This window comes from Sinocyclocheilus anshuiensis, unplaced genomic scaffold (genome assembly GCF_001515605.1).
Source record: "Sinocyclocheilus anshuiensis isolate Anshui unplaced genomic scaffold, SAMN03320099.WGS_v1.1 scaffold702, whole genome shotgun sequence".
In the NCBI taxonomy this organism is placed as follows: Eukaryota; Metazoa; Chordata; class Actinopteri; order Cypriniformes; family Cyprinidae; genus Sinocyclocheilus; species Sinocyclocheilus anshuiensis.
Window position 1 is genome coordinate 2,156,599 of NW_015548184.1, and position 23,048 is coordinate 2,179,646.

The 23,048-nt window shown below is 36.9% G+C and overlaps 1 protein-coding gene across 4 annotated transcripts in view; it reads right to left on the reverse strand.

The window, feature by feature from the left end:
- Positions 1-23,048, reverse strand: part of rspo1 (R-spondin 1) — a 26,307-nt gene continuing 3,259 nt past the window's right edge. For 2 of the 4 annotated variants that reach the window (XM_016508036.1, XM_016508037.1), the window contains exons 2-6: positions 16,963-17,536; positions 12,666-12,857; positions 8,168-8,308; positions 5,819-6,028; positions 1-653 (exon numbers count right to left, since the gene is read on the reverse strand). In XM_016508036.1, coding sequence (XP_016363522.1) covers positions 499-653; positions 5,819-6,028; positions 8,168-8,308; positions 12,666-12,857; positions 16,963-17,059 — 795 coding nt within the window. In that variant the 5' untranslated portion in view covers positions 17,060-17,536 and the 3' untranslated portion in view covers positions 1-498. The other 2 variants (XM_016508038.1, XM_016508035.1) reach the window with 2 other exon arrangements.

Below are 23,048 nucleotides of genomic sequence, written 5' to 3' on the forward strand. Positions count from 1 at the left end.
GAATGTGATTACAGCTGGATTAGGTGAACCACAAGAGATTCTAATGTATTTTAGATGTTCTTTAAGCGATGTTAGGATGACGGGCCTCATTTGCAGTGATGTCTATAGTTCAGAAGCCTTTCCAATAGGTCTAAAGAGGAACATATGGAACATTTTGCCAACCACAAACAATGTTGTTTCCTGTGGGAAGGCTTACAAAAAGATGACCCTGCACACGCACAGTGCACAGTCTTTCTGGATGCTTCCAAATAGCATGAGACTAACCAACCTAGCTCCTTGGTTCCCTCAAACTTTACTCAATTCACACAGTTCATTATTCAGTACAGCAATCCTCCAGTTCTCATTGAGCATGTTTTATGTGTAGCAGCGTTATTCCTTTTTTTTTCTTCTTTTTTTGCATAATTTTGATATTGTCACGATCAAAAACTGTTTGTCTTCAGCCAACGAAGATGGGCCAAGCATTCTCCTTTCTTAGGCCCACCTGACACCACCATAAGATTAGGTCACCATGCTCGTTGTAATGGTGGGGACAGTGGTGGAGCGGTTCGAGGTCTTTTTTTTCTTGTTGCCCCCTTTGCCACTTTCTTTGGAGTCTCGTCCGCGGTTCTTGCCATTTTTTTCTCGACGGTTTTGCGGATTCTTCTTAGTTTCTCCTGAATAAATAAAGTTGCAATTAGAAAACCCAAGATGTATTATTTCATTGTTTTTAAGTAAAAAGTATTTAAAACAATGTAAATGAACTTAAGAAACAAAGCAAAACAACAACAAAAAATATTTTTAAGATATTTCTGATCCCTTTGGCAAAGTCTTTTTCTTTATTTTTTCGTTCTTGTTTTCAGAATAAACCTCACTAAATTTTATTCAATTTATATTTTTTTATTTTAAAAAAGAAAAAAATTCATTGACTAACTTAATTCTAGATATACAATTCCACTTTAACACAAATGCAAATTTGTATTTTAAGTAATTTAGACAATTAAAAACAAAAATATCTATATTTATAATAGTAAAACATAGCTACACACTAACAGAATATTGCGAATGTAAAGGATTCATAAAAAAATATATATTTCTAAAGCTGTGCTGCACATTTAAGCGTATATCCAAATGTACAAAAATGCATAAACGTTTCACATAAATAATTATAAATACAGATTAGGTCATGCAGAACTGTAATACTGTCCAAAAAACAGTACTGAAAAACACAGGCTGGTTCGTTTCCCATCAGCCTCACTTGCACTACTACAAGGGGGAGTCAGGGCCTCCAGACTGACTGATATTTGTTATGAAGTTAGTGTTGTGAGTCTCAGTGTTCCCTGGAAACCAAAATCAACACTCGTTTGGTGCTGGAGAGCATTCACTCTGCATTAACATGAGCCACAAACACAGCCACTCTGCGACTCCTGAAATTGGCTCTCTTCTCACCTCAAAGCCCTGATGTTTTACCACAAACTGTTGCATTTGTTTCTACATAAAACGCATGATTAAGAATAGAATGGAAATGACGCAAACAAACATTTGTTTAATTAAACCTTTGATTGTTAAGTTATATAAAAGCAGTTTCACTTTTACAGATTTTTTGACTTGAAATGGCATCATCGTAAACACATAAAAGACAACTTTCTTTGGCAAAAATTAAAGAGTTTAATGGACTTGATTCTAACAACAAAACAAGCAATAATTAGCATTTCCTTCGTTTATTTAACAGAACTGCCAAGGCCTGTAAAACACAAACAGCAGTTCTTTTTGCTATATATAAAGTCTATATCAAAGATATGATGTTGTTTGTAATGATGCCTGTTACATTATTGAAGCGTCAACAACTGAATATTTCCACAATATTACAAGAGAAAGTGTGCTGTTGTACTGTTTTTCCACTGCACATAATCACAAACACTATTCAGAACTTTTTTGGGAGTGCTACTGCTTTTATACAACAGATGAATAAACAAGAGGTTAATATTGTAATAATATCTTACTTGACACAATATGGCCCAATATTTAGTTTATTTTGCTCCACTAACGAAAATTCAAACAAAGCCAAAGTAGAGCCGCTGCGCATTTCAGAGTAACACACAGTAGTGGTGTTTCGATTACTGTTTTTGAGCAAATCGGTTGAGTGAACAAGTCAATGACTCATTTATAAAGACACTTGCTTGTTTTCTTCCTAACCAAATCAGTAGCATGTTTTGAACAAGTCGTAAAGACATGTGATTGCTTTGTACAACAATGAATCAGTATGTTTTGAACAAATCAGCTAATTGAATAATTCAACAAATCACTCAATAACTAAATCCACTTATTAAGGCCTCATGGTCGCCATATTGGAGGGCCGAAGTGCATAAAACTGGCCACTTCAAAGGGCCCTTCAGAATGAGACTTTGCTTCCATGATTCCATGCTTCCAAGTTTAATTATGTAATGGTGCCTCCTAAATTGGCTCATCAAAATGACGCAAAGCGTGTTTGCAAGTAACAGAAGGGATTTCGAAGGAATTAGAGAATAAGGAACTGGGATGAGCCCTTCTGGATGGAACGCAGTGAGTCATTTGTTTGGTTCCTGAATGAATCAGTGTGTTTTGAACTAATCATTTTAATGAATGATTCACTGACTCATTCATCACTCATAAAATCACTTGCTGTTAACTTCCCAGATTCGTCCAGTCAGATTAGAGGACTAGAGATAAATGTTGTATGTATTGTATCAAAGCATATCACAGTCTTATCAGTGAGATGATTTCTGAAGTTTAACAAGTCTAACACAATTCTATTGTTTAGTATTCATTGCTTTGAGAACAGCAATCCCGTGTGAAGAATTCAAAGGCCTTGAGTTTGCTAAATGCCTCTACTCGAGTGTCAGTTAATCACGATTTTAAAACCGAGGTGAAGCGAAAAAAACATGGAAGGAAATGGAGCTTTAAACTTTGGATCCACATGGAGGAGAATTGTTAGCTTTGATAAAGCGGTAAGAGCGCTTGGGGAGGATCCATTCATTTATGACAGCAATAATTACAGCGCTGCTCAGTCCAACCTAAACACTATTGCCTGACAAAGGCAATCACGCGTTTAGCGTATTCGGTTTTCGTGCAAAGACATTTATTAAGCTACAGGAAGGGGAAGAGAAAGGGGGAGGGGGGGTTTGGCAAAATCAACACAAAGCGTGAGATCTGCAGACCAGTAAATCACCGGTGTTATACAAGCACTGCCCCCTGTGATTTTTACAGCAGCCCTTTCAGCCAATTCCTGCAGATGTATTCACAGCCTTGCTAATTTAGCACGAGGTGCACATTTACGCACTGAGGAAAAAAAGAGGGCAATCGGGCCATGCAACCCATAACCTATGAGTTTTTTTTAGACCTGAGCTGCATTAATTCTTTTCGCCCTGAGAAGTGGGTGGTGTTGCTTTGCTTTTCTGGCGAAAAACATGTTTTGACTCCAGCCAGCACATAACTGATCCTATCTTAACACAGTTAGGGAAAGCATGATATTATGAGATTGAACTAAAAACAAATGACTTTACATGTGTCCATGCCTATTAGTTCACCATTGCTCTCTCTCTCTCCAAAAGCTTTTCCGACAAGTGGACTCTCTAAGTTTAGAAATTTGGCAGGCGACATAGCACTTTTATGTGGCAGTTTATAATATTTCACTGTTAATTATTCTTATGGAGCCTGGGTGGAAATTCTTTCCACAAATGTGGGCGTCATGCAGAGTAAATTTGCCTCTCATTTCTCAAATGGCGCTGTCACACCTAGTCCAGCAAAGCATGGAGCCTACTTCTCCCGACAGAAGAACAGCAAGCGCTTGATCTTGTGAGGCTGTTCGCACAGAATAAGACGTCATTTCCAGGAACGCACTGTTTCTCAACAGTGTGACGACAACTAAGCGCTCTAGAAGGTATGTTCGGGTGTTTATTTTAAGAACCACTCAAAGCATGATGCTACGATTAGCTTAGATTGAGTCATGAATCATGCAATTTCCTAAACTGATATGAATCGCTTGAATAAATGATTAAATTAAAGGAGATCTCTGGTTTGGAAGATATATATTGGAGGACCTAAAAGAGAAAATACAAAAATAGACTATGAGTGAAAGCAATTACAATCACGCAAACACTTTTTATTAGCCTGGATTGATTTCTGAATTGGCATTGACATTGCAAGGTCTGCTGTAAACTATTCAGCTGTAAATTTCATGAAGCGTTCATGAAAACAATCTGAGCAAATGAATTATTTTTATTTTTGAAAAGCCCAGTGGTTATCGGAGTGTGGGAGACTTCCTTAGTTTACAAATTTTGTTCACCTGCAGACATTCAAAACTATCACATTGACAACAAACACAAGATCCAGTAAGGTTTGAGGTTTGTTGCAATTCCTTCTTTTCCACTCACTGCACTTTCTTGTATGCATGATTTGAATGTAGGGAGCGCACTAAACTTCAGTCTTCACGCAAAGTAACTGATTGACTTCAGGAATATAGCATAAAAATTATAATGACTGTGTATCATACTTTTATGTGCTTTTTAAGCTTGACAGTTATGATCATCTTCTCATCCTTGTTTTCATGGATAAAAATGTCATTCAGGTTTAAAGCAGCACAAAGGTTTTTATTTTGGGCAAATGATTCCTTCTATATTACCTCTGTATACTTTAAGAGCCATTTATTAAGGGATCTTTTAATGGCAACAATGTTTACTGAAAATATACTGTATATATACTGTATATATAATTACTATATATATAGTAATAAGAAATTACGTATAAGTTGTAATATAAGTTGTAAGAAATTGCACAAAGTTTAAAGATGTTTTTAAATGTTTTTGAAAGTATGCTCCCCAAGGCTAAATGTATTTGATTATTCGAAAATACTTTAAAAACGGTAATATATATTTTTTAATATTATTAGAATTTAAAATAACTGTTTGCTATTTTATCTTAAAATGTAATTTATTACTGTGATGGGAAAGCTGAAAACAGTTGTGCTGCTTAATTTTTTGTTATTTATTTATTTATTTTATTTTTGTGGAAACCTTGAAATGTTTTCATCTTTGGTGAATAGAAAGCTATAAAGGACAGCATTTATTTGAAATAGATTTATTTTGTAATAATGTAAAAATAAAAATCATTTTAATGCATCCTTGCTTAGTAATTGTAACATTTCTTTAAGAAGAAAAAAAATCGAACTGACCTGAAACTTTTGAACGATGGTGTAACCACTCAGTTAACCAATGAGCTGAAAATTCTTGTTTGGTTCATTAAAAGCTTTTTTTGTAGGCTCATACAATAAATTACTGTTTTCTTCCAAGCAAACTCCTATATTTTAGGCTGAAATCTACACAAGCCATCCAGGAGAGTATAATGGTCAAGAGAAACGTATTCAGACTTTTACGAACAGATTACAGACTGGTCCACTACAGGTCCACTAACGTTCCGTTCCCGCTCGAGAGCCAAAGCAGCATATTAACCTCACTTTCCGGTAAGTTAAAGCAACAAACAAAAGGCCGCCCTCAGATCCGCAGCCAGCGACGAAAAGATTACAAACCAGCTGGGCTTCTGTTTATTTACTGGGAACACTCAAGGATTTATTTACACCGTATTATGTCAAAAACCATAAATAAACTAAATCAAATTAGTTCCAGGAGACTGTTTACATGTTCTTCCGAGTGGCCAAAAATGATAAATGATCAATAAATCAACAAATCTGTAATTTGCAAACATGCGCATTGAAGTTGGATAACAGATTTCACGCATTCCTTTCAGCACAAGCATTTCATATCCATCCACTTTCCAACATTTTTGTGTTGTTCTTTCTCTGATTTACCTTTGCAAGGGATCTTTTTCTGCATGGTACATCTTTGGGTCTGTGTCTCTGGGACGCAGCCCGAGGGCGGAGCGGCCCCTGTGGAAGTGGCAGGACTTAGAAGCTGTAAGGGCTCCCTGGTACGGGTCTGGTTACCCTTTTTAAAGCCACATGTTTTGTTCTTCTTCATGCAAGGGCCCCACGGACTCCACTCACTTAGATCACATTGGACTGCAACACAGACATAAAAACAGAATAACCAATTTTTTACAATGAATCTAGTATATGCCAATTACACAATTTACTATATTTTCAGACAATAGGGAAAAGACAGTAATTGCTTGGGGTTTGTACATTTTGTTCCTCTGGACGGGGGTCTGAGAAACAAGTTACTCCAAACAAAAGTTGAAGAAACTGCATTAGGAAACCCCAAAGAATTCACAGCGGAGATTCAGACTGCTAAAATCCAGCATCACTCACATTTTCCAATTACATTTTGCTAAAAAGATGAGCATGTGTTATGATTGTATGAGGTAGTCTCCATTTTTATTCAACGTAATGACAAGCTGTCAAGCTCCAGACTTCCAATTGCATTGAGTGGTTTCAAGCAGTTTTCAAGTCTTTTCTAAGTATCCAATTTTTTTCGGTCTAAAGTGTTTGGGGGCAGGACAGTCAAAGGGAACTCATCTCTGCCAAAAACAATCACAGACTGAAAAATACACATAACAAAGTGGTGGACTGACCCGTTGACGCAGGTGAGGCATCATAAGCTTTGGCAAAATGTCACACTGGAAGTCGAGGCTCCCCATTTAAAGACCAAACAGCCTGGAGGAGCCAGCACCACCATTGCGAGTAATGCTATTGGTGCTGTGTTTGCTTGCTTCTGACAGAAATATTTTCAAAAGAAATCAATAAAAACCCTTATCATCCAACAGGCCTTTTGCCAACGTTCCTCTCAACAGCGATTGAGAAACCACCGAAAAAAGAAAACAGAATTGAAGGAAATAAAAAAGCACAAGGTATCCGAGAAGTTTCCAGTTTTATCATTCCATCGGCATAACTGAGTCACAACAACTATTCATATAAAAGTCATTCCATGACATAAGTGCCATGTGCCGACAACATCTGGTGACATGCACTAAACCAAATACCTTATATACTGGCTATATACAAAATAAAACCAGATCAGATTCTGATTTATATATTACTGTTATACAATATGATGATAGTGTATTTTAATACAATAAACCTTTATATATTTGTAGCAATAGCCAAAAATACACTGCATGGGTCAAAATTATCGATTTTTATCGACTTTTATGCCAAAAATCATCAGGATATTAAGTAAAGATCATGTTTCAAGAAGATATTTTGTACATTTCCTAACGTAAACATATCAAAGCTTAATTTTTAATTAGTAATGTGCATTGCTAAGAACCTCATTTGGACAACTTTAAAGGCGATTTTCTCAATATTTCTTTTTTTGGCACCCTTCCAGATTTTCAAATAGTTGTATCTCAGTCAAATAATGCCCTATCCTAACAAACCATACATCAATGGAAAGCTTATTTATTCAGCTTTCATATGATGTATACATCTCAATTTCGAAAAATCGACCCTTATGACTGGTTTTGTGGTCCAGGGTCACATATAATAAACATTTCTTAAACACTGCATTAACTACAAAAAATGTGTAATTGTGTCATTTTAAATGACAAAAATGTAAAAGTATGAGGTAGTAAATTGCTGTTCAGTTTTGCTGATAAAATCTAACAGAAATTTATATGTGACCCTGGAGCACAAAACCAGTCATAAGGGTCCATTTTTCAAAATTGAGATTTATACATCATCTGAAAGCTGAATAAATAAGCTTTCCATTGATGTATGGTTTGTTAAGATAGCACAATATTTGGTCGAGATACAACTATTTGAAAATCTGGAATCTGAGGGTGCAAAACATCAAAATATTGAGAAAATTGCCTTTAAAGTTGTCCAAATGAAGTTCTTAGCAATGCATATTACTAATCAAAAATTAAGTTTTGATATATTTATGTTAAGAAATTTACAAAATATCATAATGGAACATGATCTTTACTTAATATCCTAATGATTTTTGGCATAAAAGAAAAAACGATAATTTTGACCCATATAATGTATCGTTGGCTATTGCTACAAATTTACCCGCGCTACTTATGACTGGTTTTGTGGTCCAGGGTCACATATTACAAATCGGTTTCCTAAAATGGCACCTAGGCACTCATTTTTCCTATGACTGAAAAAGACACATAAACAATATATACTAGAAAATGCTGTTGTACAACCTTATACAAGTATAATGTTGTAAATCCCTGGCTTGTGCAGCTCACTCACCTACACACTCCATGGTGCCATTGACGGTGAATCCTTCAGGACAGCTGGAGAAACACCGCCCTCTGTGTGAGTACAGGCCCTCCTTACATTTTGTGCAAAAGTTTCGGCTAAAACATGCCTCACAGTTTTCTATTTTACATTCTGAAATCAAGAAAGACAATAACAGTTACATGTTGATTTTACAAAAACATTTTATTTAAATAATTCTGCTTATTTTTGACATTGAAGAAGTGGACAGACATATCTGGTGAATTTAAATTATTATGGCTATTAGAGTTTCTTACCTAAAAAGTAGTCAGTTCAAAAATGTCAAGACTCTCATATGGTTTCCTCACACCTCATTACATCTCATTACAAGTCTGCTGTCTTCGATCAAACTTACAAACTGACTCAAATTGGGGGCAATTGTGGATTTTGGCAGAATGAAAACCAGACACCTACCAAATGAAACAGAATCCACCTCCCCACTCATAACCCCTTCAAAATTATCATCATTATCTCATTTTGATAAACAGGGGATCTAGTTCTTAACTATAAATCTCACTCTTTTCTTTTGGTGATTTTGGATAAATCCTAGAAGGATTTACAGTGAGGTCCAAAAGTCTAAAACCTGATGATCATGTCATCCAGAATGATTTGAGATGTTTTAAAGTACTTCAGTGGAAGCATGAGCAAATGTTCTCATTTTAGGTCATATTTCTTTTTTTTTTAAATATTTGAAATCCTAAAACTGATTATTTCCCGTTTTAAATGTAATTTTAAATCCCTTTTTTTTCTTCTGACTGACACAGACTGAACTTTAAATCGAGGACTGCAAATAATTTCACAAAACAGATTTCAATGCTAAATTGCCGTGACATGCGAAAATGTGCAAAAATAAGGTTCTTACATTTCCGTTCGAATACCTGGGACATTCTCAGAGCAGCAGCACAAGGATATCTCGGATATCGCCGGGTCCCGGCCAAAAGCAGAGGAGGGCCTAACAACATACTTGAGCTGTGTTTTTTGTTATAACCTCTGCTCTCAATTACTACTTTAAATGCCTGACAACTAAATTAGTAATGTTTGGAGCAAATTCTTTTGCACTCAAGCATTTACAAATGTACCCTTAATACAAGACAAATGTTGTTAACAAGACATCATGGGGATCTGGAGACAAATCAAATGCACGCAGCTGATTGAATAATTGCAACGGGGCAGCCACTCAGAGGTCTGAGATGAAGGAGGGATTCGCATGCACAGCCGTCTTTCAAAACAGGACAAAAACACTCAAAATGAGAAAGAAGCGAACACGTCAGAGGGAAATGTTGACAAGAAGGAGTCTGGTGACGTCCGCAGCGATTTGGAGTCGACACCTGTGGATACGACGTATTTTGGTCTCAATGTGTGGGTCATAAAAATACTTAAGCTAACAAGCGGACAGCTGCATGTTGTATTTCAAAGCAAGTGTAAAGTATACAGTCAAGAAATTATGAATTAAAGGCTCCAGAGGGTTGTGAAATAAAAACAGCGCTCCACTAATTTCTCACTTCCCTTGATGCTAACATTTAAATTTAAGGTTATCTAGAATTAAAGTTTAAATCAGAACCATCTGAGAGGTATTAGGCGGAGTGATGCAAGAGTGTCTCTTGGTAACAAAAGTATTTTCTTCCTATAACAAAATATAATGACTCCAAGCTGTGGTTCACACTAATTGGCTATCAAAACATGCTTGAAAAGGGAGCAGGCCGTTCAATTTACAACTGGAAAAGCTCTGGTAGGTTGAAGTTAGAAAAGGCTCAAATAAAGCTATTAATTTCCTCCCACAACAGGAGTAAAGAGGTACCACCAATCAATTTATGAGAGGTATTTCCTTGTTTATCCACAGTTATCCCCTGCTTTGCCTTTATCACTATAAAAATGCTCACGCACATGATGGGAACGGGCCGCCGAGTCTCTGGCTGAAACCTAGAGAGCGCACTATTAAAACAAAGAGGATGATTAAAGGTAAGTTCTCATTATGCTTTTTGCGTAGGGTTTGCGTATACATGCAAATACATCTAAAGAATACATACATATATAAAAACATTAGCATTTTTACAATTTAAAAGTGTATTTTTATAATATATTTTTTTTATTGTAATTTATCATCAGTCTTCACTGGCACATGATCCTTCAGAAATCATTTTAATATGCTGATTGGCACAGCTTACCTTATTGTCTCCTACTTATTTACAGTTTTGAAACTAGAAAAATATACCAGTAGAGCAAAGACTCACGTGTGCATTTGTTCATATCACGATTTCGAATGCCATAATATCCAACAGGACAGGCAGCGAGGCAAATGCCTATCTGACGGATGTCATTCCGCTCTAGTAGGATGAAGAGCCGGGGTCGACATTTAAGACAGCCGTTGAACTCTGAGCAGTGTTCACAGCCATTTGAGCACGATGGTGGTACTTCAGTGCTTACTGATGGAAGAAGGAAAGAGAAATAGGAGTGAGCGTGATACTGGCAGCATCTCCTTACAGTTTAGAAGACCCTGTGTAATCCCAGGTGCTTACAATGACTAGTTAAGTAAACTAGTTATGTGCTTTCCAAGGGATTAGACAGCTTGATTACAATGTCACTTTCCAGCCACTGCTACCTGGATTTGAACCTGTAGCCTCTGAATAAACTACCAAGATGAGTTTACCATCACCCCTTTTTTATCAAGATAAAGTCATTATATCATACAAAGAAAGACAGAACGACAGACCGACAGACAGACAGACAGACAGACAGATAGATAGATAGATAGATAGATAGATATTTCAGCAGTGCTGTGTGTAATAATACAAACTCTGTATGTGTAATATAATTCATTTGGGAGAGCACTGTGAGAACTGGCTATTCAATTTGGGACATTGCACACAGATTTTTCATGGGTCAGCTAGGAAGAAAGAGGCCTGAAACTTCAGTCTGTACTTGTTCTGTCTAGGTGCCCCAAAACGCTGACACATGACGAAATAAAATCAGTTACAGATATCTAAGAAAGCTCACTCATCCCTTGTGACTTCCATGCCTTGCTTGTAACATCCAAAAATTTCTGCATTTGAGGCCAAGAAGAAATAAACGATTACTCCGAAAGCATGTCAGAGTGCACATCCTGTTCCTGGTAGGCTGACTGGAGTCAAAACTGCAGTCATCTGCTTTAATTTACGGGGCTATGTGTGTAGCATTAGCTCTAAATATACACTCTCTCAGGGCAATCAATCTCTGTGCTGAAAAGTGTTAAAATGGCATCCCACTCTAAATAAGCTGCGAGTACAGTGAGTGATGTAACGTAATAGATAAATACAACCCTTAAATTTACATATTTTTACTGGAAAACATGAGAAAAATACCTATTAGATCACTCCTATAACAAAATATAATGACTCCAAGCTGTGGTTCACACTAATTGGCTTTCAAAACATGCTTGAAAAGGGAGCAGGCCGTTCAATTTACAACTGGAAAAGCTCTGGTAGGTTGAAGTTAGAAAAGGCTCAAATAAAGCTATTAATTTCCTCCCACAACAGGAGTAAAGAGGTACCACCAATCAATTTATGAGAGGTATTTCCTTGTTTATCCACAGTTATCCCCTGCTTTGCCTTTATCACTATAAAAATGCTCACGCACATGATGGGAACGGGCCGCCGAGTCTCTGGCTGAAACCTAGAGAGCGCACTATTAAAACAAAGAGGATGATTAAAGGTAAGTTCTCATTATGCTTTTTGCGTAGGGTTTGCGTAGAAATACCGAAAAATATGGCCAGAGTTGAACTACCATGAACTCTGCATTTACAGCCTACAATAATAACACAGACTTCCTAGAAGAAACAGACAAACAGCCGCGTATTACCAATGTTTTGCTTTGCATTACATCCCCCAACCCTGTTTTTCACCCACAGAGTAAGAGAAAACAGATCACTGGCCCAGCATTTGGCATCCACGGGTCAGATGCACTAGTTTAATATCATTGGTGGTTACAGTATTAATGAATGTGGTGAATAATGTGATTGTTTCGTAACTACACAATTTGTGCCATCTTTCCAATGATGTTAAACACTGTATAACTGACGTTAAAGCCTTGCGAATGGGCTAAGGTAGGTCATTTTATGGCACTGTGCTGTTCAGATAACTCATCTTCTCTTTTTTTAGGAAGGGAGCGGGGTAAGATGTGTCAATGTGCAAGCTGTGTCACTTCCCTTTAATCGAAGAAACTGCACATTTTTGTTATGTGATAACATGTACGGCTATTGTTTTTTATGCAAATACATCTAAAGAATACATACATATATAAAAACATTAGCATTTTTACAATTTAAAAGTGTATTTTTATAATATATTTTTTTTATTGTAATTTATCATCAGTCTTCACTGGCACATGATCCTTCAGAAATCATTTTAATATGCTGATTGGCACAGCTTACCTTATTGTCTCCTACTTATTTACAGTTTTGAAACTAGAAAAATATACCAGTAGAGCAAAGACTCACGTGTGCATTTGTTCATATCACGATTTCGAATGCCATAATATCCAACAGGACAGGCAGCGAGGCAAATGCCTATCTGACGGATGTCATTCCGCTCTAGTAGGATGAAGAGCCGGGGTCGACATTTAAGACAGCCGTTGAACTCTGAGCAGTGTTCACAGCCATTTGAGCACGATGGTGGTACTTCAGTGCTTACTGATGGAAGAAGGAAAGAGAAATAGGAGTGAGCGTGATACTGGCAGCATCTCCTTACAGTTTAGAAGACCCTGTGTAATCCCAGGTGCTTACAATGACTAGTTAAGTAAACTAGTTATGTGCTTTCCAAGGGATTAGACAGCTTGATTACAATGTCACTTTCCAGCCACTGCTACCTGGATTTGAACCTGTAGCCTCTGAATAAACTACCAAGATGAGTTTACCATCACCCCTTTTTTATCAAGATAAAGTCATTATATCATACAAAGAAAGACAGAACGACAGACCGACAGACAGACAGACAGACAGACAGATAGATAGATAGATAGATAGATAGATATTTCAGCAGTGCTGTGTGTAATAATACAAACTCTGTATGTGTAATATAATTCATTTGGGAGAGCACTGTGAGAACTGGCTATTCAATTTGGGACATTGCACACAGATTTTTCATGGGTCAGCTAGGAAGAAAGAGGCCTGAAACTTCAGTCTGTACTTGTTCTGTCTAGGTGCCCCAAAACGCTGACACATGACGAAATAAAATCAGTTACAGATATCTAAGAAAGCTCACTCATCCCTTGTGACTTCCATGCCTTGCTTGTAACATCCAAAAATTTCTGCATTTGAGGCCAAGAAGAAATAAACGATTACTCCGAAAGCATGTCAGAGTGCACATCCTGTTCCTGGTAGGCTGACTGGAGTCAAAACTGCAGTCATCTGCTTTAATTTACGGGGCTATGTGTGTAGCATTAGCTCTAAATATACACTCTCTCAGGGCAATCAATCTCTGTGCTGAAAAGTGTTAAAATGGCATCCCACTCTAAATAAGCTGCGAGTACAGTGAGTGATGTAACGTAATAGATAAATACAACCCTTAAATTTACATATTTTTACTGGAAAACATGAGAAAAATACCTATTAGATCACCTCATTCATCAAACTAAAAAAAAAATAGCTTTTAACCACTAATATCAATCAATTAATCTACCATTAATATTCAGTAGCAAGGACTCCCTAGTGGGTTCAGGTCCATAAAAAGATTATTACAAGCGGCTCATTTTCAGGCAATGGGGTGTCCTTTATCCGATTACTGCTTTCCTCTCCACAGCTGAAATAAATGAAAAGGTCTCTCAGCAGGAACAATAAATATGAAACTAGAATTATAAATGATGAATGTTAATGATTGTTTTGCACGGGTCTATTAAGCAGCAGGAAGGTTGGTTAGGTTTACGTTGCACACATGCTAAAAAAGACAGCATCAGTTGCCACTGCACTTCTAGACAGTGTTATATCATTATGAGTAGAATGTCCTCTTTGGATTTGCCTTTCAGAATCAAAAATTTCCCTGAAATGAAAAAGTAGTCAATGCAGTAAGAGCATCATTAAACATAATGGATCAATCCATAGGATTGGACATCTGGCTCAGCATAGTGTATGACTTCTGCCTGCATTCATGGCACCGTCCATGAAGAAAAAGTTGACCCTCAGATGACTGTAGCCAATTAAAGTCTAAAGATATTGCTTTTATTGCCTAATTTTACTTTTTACATTAGCATGTTCATTGTTTATGAATTTACATCATGTTAATCTCTGGTTTGTATTTCAAAACAAATGCACCTCCAGACTTTTTTTTCTCAGAATCCGGGCTAGAAAGAGTCCTTCATTTGAACAATTTAAAATTGGCCTTAAAATATAAGAACATATCAAACTGTAAGAATGTGTAAGATAGCAATGTTATTTTTTTGTATCAGAATGTACACATCTTGCTCTTTCAGGTTATTCGTATTGCATTTTTGCATTTATTAAAAACAAATTTTTTTTTGCAGCTCACACTCATACGTTTCCCCCTTGAAACCATAAAATGAGTAATTTTATCCAGTTGAATAACATGAAACTATTTTGCTATCCCCGAGAAACAATAAGTGTGGTGATGAATTGTACATTAAAATATTAAAGCTTTCCACTTCATTAACAAGTAAGTGTGAAAAAGACCTAAATCCCTACAGGAGTTGCCTAGAATGTGGCTGGTTTACAATGACCTAAACCTCAGAGAGGAACAAAACAGAATTTTGTATTTTGCATGATTTCTTAGAAAGCAGTAATAAGTCTTCATCAGCAGCGTTTTGAGGAACTACAAACAAGACCTTTGGCTACATCGGTCACATTCATTGATTTTAGCTGGAAAAAAATATAAATATCCCATTTACTGCATCAGACTTGTTTTCAGAGAATATATCTTTATTTATATTTAATTGATGTAATGTTCTTATACACTAGCAAATACATTTTGTCTTGTTTAAAAACATTAGCCTGGCAAAATTTAGAAAGGTTTATGCTTAAAGCAAGAAATCAATTTAGCTAATCCGGTAATGGAAATAAACGTAAATCAAAATATATTCCCTGCAAACAGATCTTATTGCTTACACAATTTTAAAAGTAAATTTATCTTGTTTAAAGGATGTTTAGACATTTTAGTGGAAAAATGGGGCAAAAAATACTGATTAAAAAATATTTTTGCAATGTACATGAGTGAGCAGAATAGCTGAATCCCTTTTTGACGCAACAGGTGCCGTGCCATAAAATGAATGTACAGAGCGGTATCATAATTTAAAATAGTTTATAACGAGCAAAAATAAACACTTAGACAAAATGAAATATTAGATGTTTTGCTGGTATGGTTTGGATATTTTAGAGGGAGGGAAAAAAGCAGCGTGACTGCTGATCAGTCACTTGTATAAAAACAGCTGTCAGAGGTGTTTGCTTTCATTTTGTTGATAAAACTGCTAGAAAACTCCGCTATCAAGAAGTACTAGTCAGATGAGCTTACAGTGAGGTCAAGAAGTCTTAACAGATTGTGAAGTATCAGCAGATTTATTTCACTGAGTAACTCACAGTTTATTTCTCCTCGGATAGCTTTACATTCTGCCATTGTGTTTTGATTTACACGTCTAGGCTTCCTCATGCTACATGATTTCTAGCTTCAGCCACCTGCTATAACTCTCACAACACAATATATGTTTGTTTTGTTGCTTATAGTTTCTGGCAGGTGTATAAATGTAAAAAATACTATTGTCTCTTAATAACAAAGTTAAAAAAGAGCAGTCTAACCAGTAGCAAATGCAATGCAGATTCGTGCACAGCCAGTGTAGTTTTACCTACAACCTCCTCTAGAGGAGGCTGTACACTCCTCAACACTGCCAGCAGTGGTCAATGTACAATTTACACTGAATAATGACAATCTCAACCCTTAAAGTCAAATTAGGATAAAAAAACAAAATTTAATTTGATCATCAGGTTGACTTTTTAACATTACACCGAATGCATTATTGAGTATTTGATAGCAGTACACAAAAATAAGACTTTCCATAACCATAAATGTGTCCTTTAAAATATGAAATACTAAACCTACATCAGCGCTCTTACTATGAGATGTGCACACATATATAATAACTTTGGAGGTTGATTTCCCACCATTATTCCAAAGCCTCGAAGTATTTACTTAAAGAATATTTGATAGCAGTATACTAAAAACTAATAATAATAATAATAATAAGATAAGCCACTTTCAATAAACATGAATGTGTTCTTTAAAATAAGAAACACTAATTTCATGTCAGTGCTCTCTCACGCATAAGAGAACTCAAGCAATATTTCAGAGTGAGTTCTGCAGCATGTGTGGGTTTCAAAACTAACTTTTCCAAAAAGAAGAAAAACAAAAAGTCGTAAAAAGGTAAGAGCTGCTTTGAAGCCAGACAAATTACCAAAGTGAAGTGTGTTACGCATTATATTTATGTATTCAGGCAAAAAAAAAAAAAAAATCTAACGAGTGACATTTGACTATGCTTAGGAACATAACATGCTCATTTAAAATTGACTCTTAAAAAGCAAAGTTGCTATTAAAAGCAACAGAACAGGTTCTACACAAGCAATACCCCACAAAACTGGCTGAAAAAATGACAAGAACATTCCAAGGAACTCAGAAATGCTCTAATGAGCCACAAAAATAGGAACTGACATGTTAAATGTTGCATTGTGTCTCAAGGGACAGTGAGCTATCTAATGATGTGACCTTACGAAAGAGACATAAAGAGACATCAGCACTCACTTCGTCTCTGTCTTCTTGCTTTGGAGGCCTTGAGGTTATCGCCGTGACCCATGGAGCTGAGGAAGACAACTGCCAGCGCCACCAGTCCCAAATGCATAGTCCCTGCTGCCCAGTCACGCTGGGTCCCGCCTGCAGGCAGACAGATCACAGCTGAGGGGGCCCCTTTCACGCTGTGGCAGGTGGAACGAAGTTGACTACAGCCGGCCGCGACACCCTTGGCTGGAGGCCTCTGCCGCTGCAAGTCCGTACATGTTCGGAGAAGAAACCATAGCACTCAAGAGGATGAAGATGAGAACGATGAAGTTCTGGGTGCGGAGATCTGGGCGAGATGAGATCTTGTGGACAACACGAACTGCCCTTCAACCCATGAAGCCGGGGGCGAAACCGAGAGGAGAGAGAAGCTCGCGGCGGTCGCAGCCACGAGAGCCTAACGTGAGTGAGCAACCCAGCCCAGGAGCATGTGTCTTATTAGGGATGCTGGGAGGAGGAGGGGGAGTGCCGAAAAAAACGAGAGAGATGGAGAGAGGTTCTGGACTCCTACGCGTGACAACGCATCCGTCAGTGCCAAGATCTGCTGCGGAGAGACAGACAAAAAGGGGCGAGCGAGGGAAGGAGGGAGTTGGATGAGGAGAGGAGTGGGTGAATGGGGGGAGAAAAGCACAATGAGACATGTATATAAAACGGTACTTTGTTAAGTCAGCATGTCAAAAGAAAGTCCGAATATCTTGCCCAAGGGAAGAGATGCAAGTTTTTCAATTTTATGCTTTGAAAAGTGAATACTTTAAAAACAACTTTTACATTTTCTGTAAACTGTCATAAAATACTTTTTGGAATCAAGGAAAAGACGACTGAAAGAAAATAGCCTTACGCAGGGCTTACATAACTGCACTCTTTCATCTTTATCACTGCTCTTTCTCAACGAAGTTCAGCATTTCTGCGCTCTAAATTTGTTAAATTGATTCATGGAAGTCTGGTTTGGAACTATACATGCGGACACAATAGTTTGAGTAACATAACCCGAAACTGGTATTTTGTCAGTTTAAACCACACATTCCTGCCATGCTTACTTTTTCCTTGGCCAGATAGATTCATGAGCCGGGAAAGCAAACAAAATGTTTCATTTTAAATGTAATTTCCCATTAAGACTGACAAGAGCTGAAGTGTCTGGCCACTAAAGCTAAAGTTGATTCGACCAGAAACAGGGCACCGTGAAACAAATACCACAATAACCTTCGGTCGATGCACATCCAAAAGTATGGAATGGAAAAAAAAAAAAAAACATGTTTACCCCATCTGTCAGAAAACAATAGACTGAAAAATGTCTCTCAAGCAGCGAAAGCGTTCACATTTACGCCTCTCACTATGACAGATAGATATGTTTATAGAATGATTCTTAATCACATTCCAGCAGAAATGGATGAGCGTTCTGGTTTTACGCAAGAGAGACATCATGCCTGGAAGTATGAGGAAAGCAGGGCCATATTTGGCCACAGGTCCTCTGGATCTTGTATCATGTTATTTGTTCATTCTTAGCATACCAAAAAGTGCTTTTAAATGCCAAAAAAAAATCTACAGATATCTATACTTCATTTTAGCAATTCAGCACTCCTCAGAAATGAGAAGCTGACTCTATAAATTGTAATTTATGAACCAACATGCAAGACAAACATGATTTTCCCTCAGTTTGGTTTGAATTTGACTTCAAATGGGTGAAAGTACAGCGGGTGGACACTTTGTGCAAATGTGTCATGCAATTGTAAAACATTATTAAGAAAAAGCATAATGGTGTTTAATTGTAGCATGACAAATAGCACAAACAACAACAAAAAAATCTCGTTCTCTGTGCTAAATGGCTGTTAACAGGATCTTTTGGTTACAGTGATGTGGTAAAACTAAGCGAAAGCAAAGATTAATAAACCACATACACAGATGTGGTAGCAGATGTGGTTTAAATGAAGGGAAAATAAGGAAATAATATTTATCTTGCACATCAGGCATTAAAACGATAATCTTTCTCCAGTCTGGAAGGAATAAGAAGGACTTTTCTTACAACCTCCTCTCTTTCCACCAAAACTTACGGACATCTTCTCTCCACTAAGTTTATTTATCTTAGACAATGAATAATACTCCGATGTCTTCGACACCTTCTCCGTATTTATCAGACAGAGCCAAAACCTCCTGTTGCCTGCTGTTCGTAGCACTCGTCAGCAATATTAATTAGGAGAGATATGGCAAGTCTGACGCACAGATATGCCATCGCCCTGGAACCAGAAAGGGGATTTATCCAGAAAATAAAAGATGATGTTCTGTGAGAAGAAAAAAGCTCAGGTGAAGTCAAAAAAGGGAAAATATCTGGAGATATAAAATCTAAAGGAAAAATGGCAATCATAAGGAGAAATCCAAACAAAAACAATGCATAAAGCCTTCCTCTTTAACCAATATTGTTTATCTAAAATTAAATCTAATCCAAGCAAATCTTTAATAAATGATACTCTCATTTCCCAAATAAACCTCTGAGTGTGACACAAGGGGCATCCCCACCATCTGACTGATTATCCCTTTGAGCTAGTCTGAGCTTGCACTGTGACAACTCTTCCTGTTTGAAGTCTCTGCTCTCTCATCCATTAACCGACAGCAGATACACAGTTCTGTTATTCTGTTTCGCTCACTCAGCTAAACAACAAACCAAAACTCACTCTCATTTCATGGGAAGTAGATTAAATTGTCTGTTGTGTAAATTCTCTCGATGCATCAGCTGCAAAGTGCAACAATTAACTCAAGAACATACAGTTTCACATTACAATATTAGTGAAGACCAAACTTTTTCAGGCAGCAAACCAGTTTTGAATTTCACTCCTTTTCACCTACTGTCTGCAACCGGTCTATAAATTTGTTAGGCTGCTACAAATTTGTTGTTTTATTTAATTTAAATAACTTCCATCTAATGAACCTATATGCTTTCTGTATATAAAATAAATCAGCTAAATATATTAAATATTTCATATATGCATGTAAAGTTGTAAACTATAATAATATTAAAGCTCTATTATGAAATAAACTATATAAAAATAATATGATATCTATATATTATTTTACTCAGCCAATCAACTCGCAGGCCACCTGGAATCCCACCGGTGCTCTCAGCTCTAGTCTTTTTCATTATATCCACAAGAGTTTTTCTTTATTTCTTCACTCTGCCTTTTTCCATCTTGTGTGACAAAGGCCAACAGCCCAGCTTATTCCACAGAACATATGTTCGAGCCGTTGCATTAGGCAGCAATTTCAGGCGGAACCATGAAAAAGGTCAGAGCAGTAAACAGGCCATAAACAGAGTCTGTAATAAAGCAGAGCAAACGCAGAGTGGATGTCTGTCTGGCCTGCTCTGGAACCATGGCTCAGACCCCCCGGAAATCCTCCGCTCCAGGAAACCCAGAGAAATGAGGAAAGACAGTTAAACGTTCAACATCCCTCCCAAACGGCTTGCTATAAAAGCTTATGGACTAGACAAGATCAGAAATGGTGATGCACAGACAAAGAATTAGTGCTGGTGTTTAAAATGGTTGAGTGGAGTGTGTATTTGGCACATAAAGTACTTTTTGGAATATTGTTTCAGTATACATGGCAGCCAAACGTATACAACTACAAAACTAACCACTGATCATGCAGCAACTATGACTAAAGTGTCCAATAAATCTGATGTCTTCAGTCAGCACGGTAATCCATGTGATTCAGGACACTTAAGGGTGACCCTCTTTGCCCTCAACATCACACTCTCTCTTTATCTGAAGTGAATCTACGCCAAGCACACCATGAGTCAGGACCACTGCACCGTCATCGAAATATCTCTCTGTGACAGTAAATGATGCTGTTAAATCTGTGTACTGGCACCAGGCGTGCAGACTGCACCTGTCTTCATATCTATTCTGTCATTTCTCCCTCTGGACTGGTCCTCTCAGCAACACTTACTGGTTTTACTGCAGAAAGCTGGTGCCAGATTACCTAACACTGGGCCAGACACAGAACAATGGATGTTTAAAAGCCATAAGATCTGGATTTTAGGAACTGGCAGGCCAACACTTGGATATCCCTCCATCTTTAAAAGTTCAGCATCTCTGAATAGCTGCTTGCTCACTATTTTTGTTTTCTATTTGGCCCTCAATAACAAATCAAAGACAAACACCAGAGCATGTCATTGATTAGGTAATGCAAAATATCTGGTCTATAAATCTGAATTACTAAATAATAATAAGAATTCCAAACAATCAATGCTAAAAATATGTCTTTTCTTCTTCGTCTTCTTCTTCTTATTATTATTATTATTATTATTTAGAATGAACAATTTAAAATAAAATAGAAAAAATAACAATAACACTGCTAACAATAATAATAACGATAATTGTTGTTGTTGTTTAATATTTTATTTTACAATGTAATTAAGATAACAAGAAATGCATATGTTTAATATTTAGTATTTAGAATAAAGATATTTCTAAATAATCAATATGTTTTTTCTTAATATTAATAATCAACATTTTAAAATACAATATAAAAAATAACAACAAAATTTAATATTTTATTTTAAAATATTAAGATTAGGGTGCATATTATTAATATTTATTATTTAGAAATATGCCATTATTATAATGATTATATTTAGGAAGGGGGAGTAAGTTTAAGTAGGCTATTAGTTTCAGTCTAAAACCTTGTATCACAAAATGATAATAAAACTGAAGTATCAAACATAGACTTTCCACCTTATCCTAAACATTTCGACAGATAATCCAATAATAAGAATCTAGGTCAGATAATAAAAATGTCAATATTCGAACAATGAAAAGTTCTGCGTTTAGAGTCATGGTCCAATGAAATTGGGTCTGGACATGTTTAAGATGCTAAAATAAATGTATTCCTTGGCGATCTCTCAGACGTAAATCAATGTTTTAATGCACTAGAAATAGGCAAATGATCGTATAACCTACCTACTATGTATCGCGAGCCTCATATTGATCCTCTGAGCGCGAGGCTCTAAATGTGTCTGTCTGTAATATGGGTTTCTCCTCGCGCTGCTAGCAGACACCAGCGGCTGAGCAACAGACTGCCTACTGGGATTTTTATGGGACAAGCGCTTCTTGACTTGCTTTGACTTCGGTTAAAATGTCATGACAGTTTACATCAGTGTCCCAGTGCGTAATCTGAGCAATAGTGGGAATGGGAGAAAGGAAAAGAAACAAAAAATTACTTTAAATAGAAAATCCCAAGGATAAATCCCCTAATTCCACTGAACTGCGTTTATAATGGAACCGACAGAGGCCTGTTTTATTTTGCGGTTCCCTGTCGTAATTCTGAAGCAAGTCCCACATAAATCCACTTTTAAACTCCGGACAGCATCCAAGTCTTTGCGGAGAGCTTCTACCTTAAGAAGTTTGCATCCAACTCCATCTAGAGCCGTTTCGGCGTGCTGGAGGTTGAGCTGGCCCCACCCCTCAAAAACACACACTGAGAGACAAAAAACCTGTGATGGAATTGAGTCGAAATGTTGTTTATTTAGATGTTCACCTTAATGGCAAACATCCATCCGTCTATCTGTAATAACAAAATAAATAAAAACATCTGTCGAGACCCTCCAAGACCATCTTTATTCCTTGACCGTTTAAATATATCATAATAGGCTTTGCTATTTAAAGTAAGGAATTTTCCAAACGTTTAGTAGTAAAGTATAATATTTGAGGAAACTGAATTTATGCATTTTATTCTTTGTAAAAAAGAATGTTTACAAACCCCAGACAGTGAATATTTTCTTGATTTGCTGTGTAAACACATTTGCTACCTCAATGTGGCATTAAAAAAATCTTCAAAAATGTGCCTTTTCGTGGTATATTTGTAGATTCAGATGCAGCCTTTATGTCACCTTTGTTTATGAACAGATTTATTAGAAAAAAAAAAAAATAATGATTGGATAACTAATTCAGAGTCGGGATCTGCAATTCATTTTAGTGACCTCTGATGGAAACGGGCAAGTTCAAGCTCAAACCGGTGTGCACCGTTTTGCTACGGTTTCCGGTTTGAACGACATGTTTCCTGGAAAC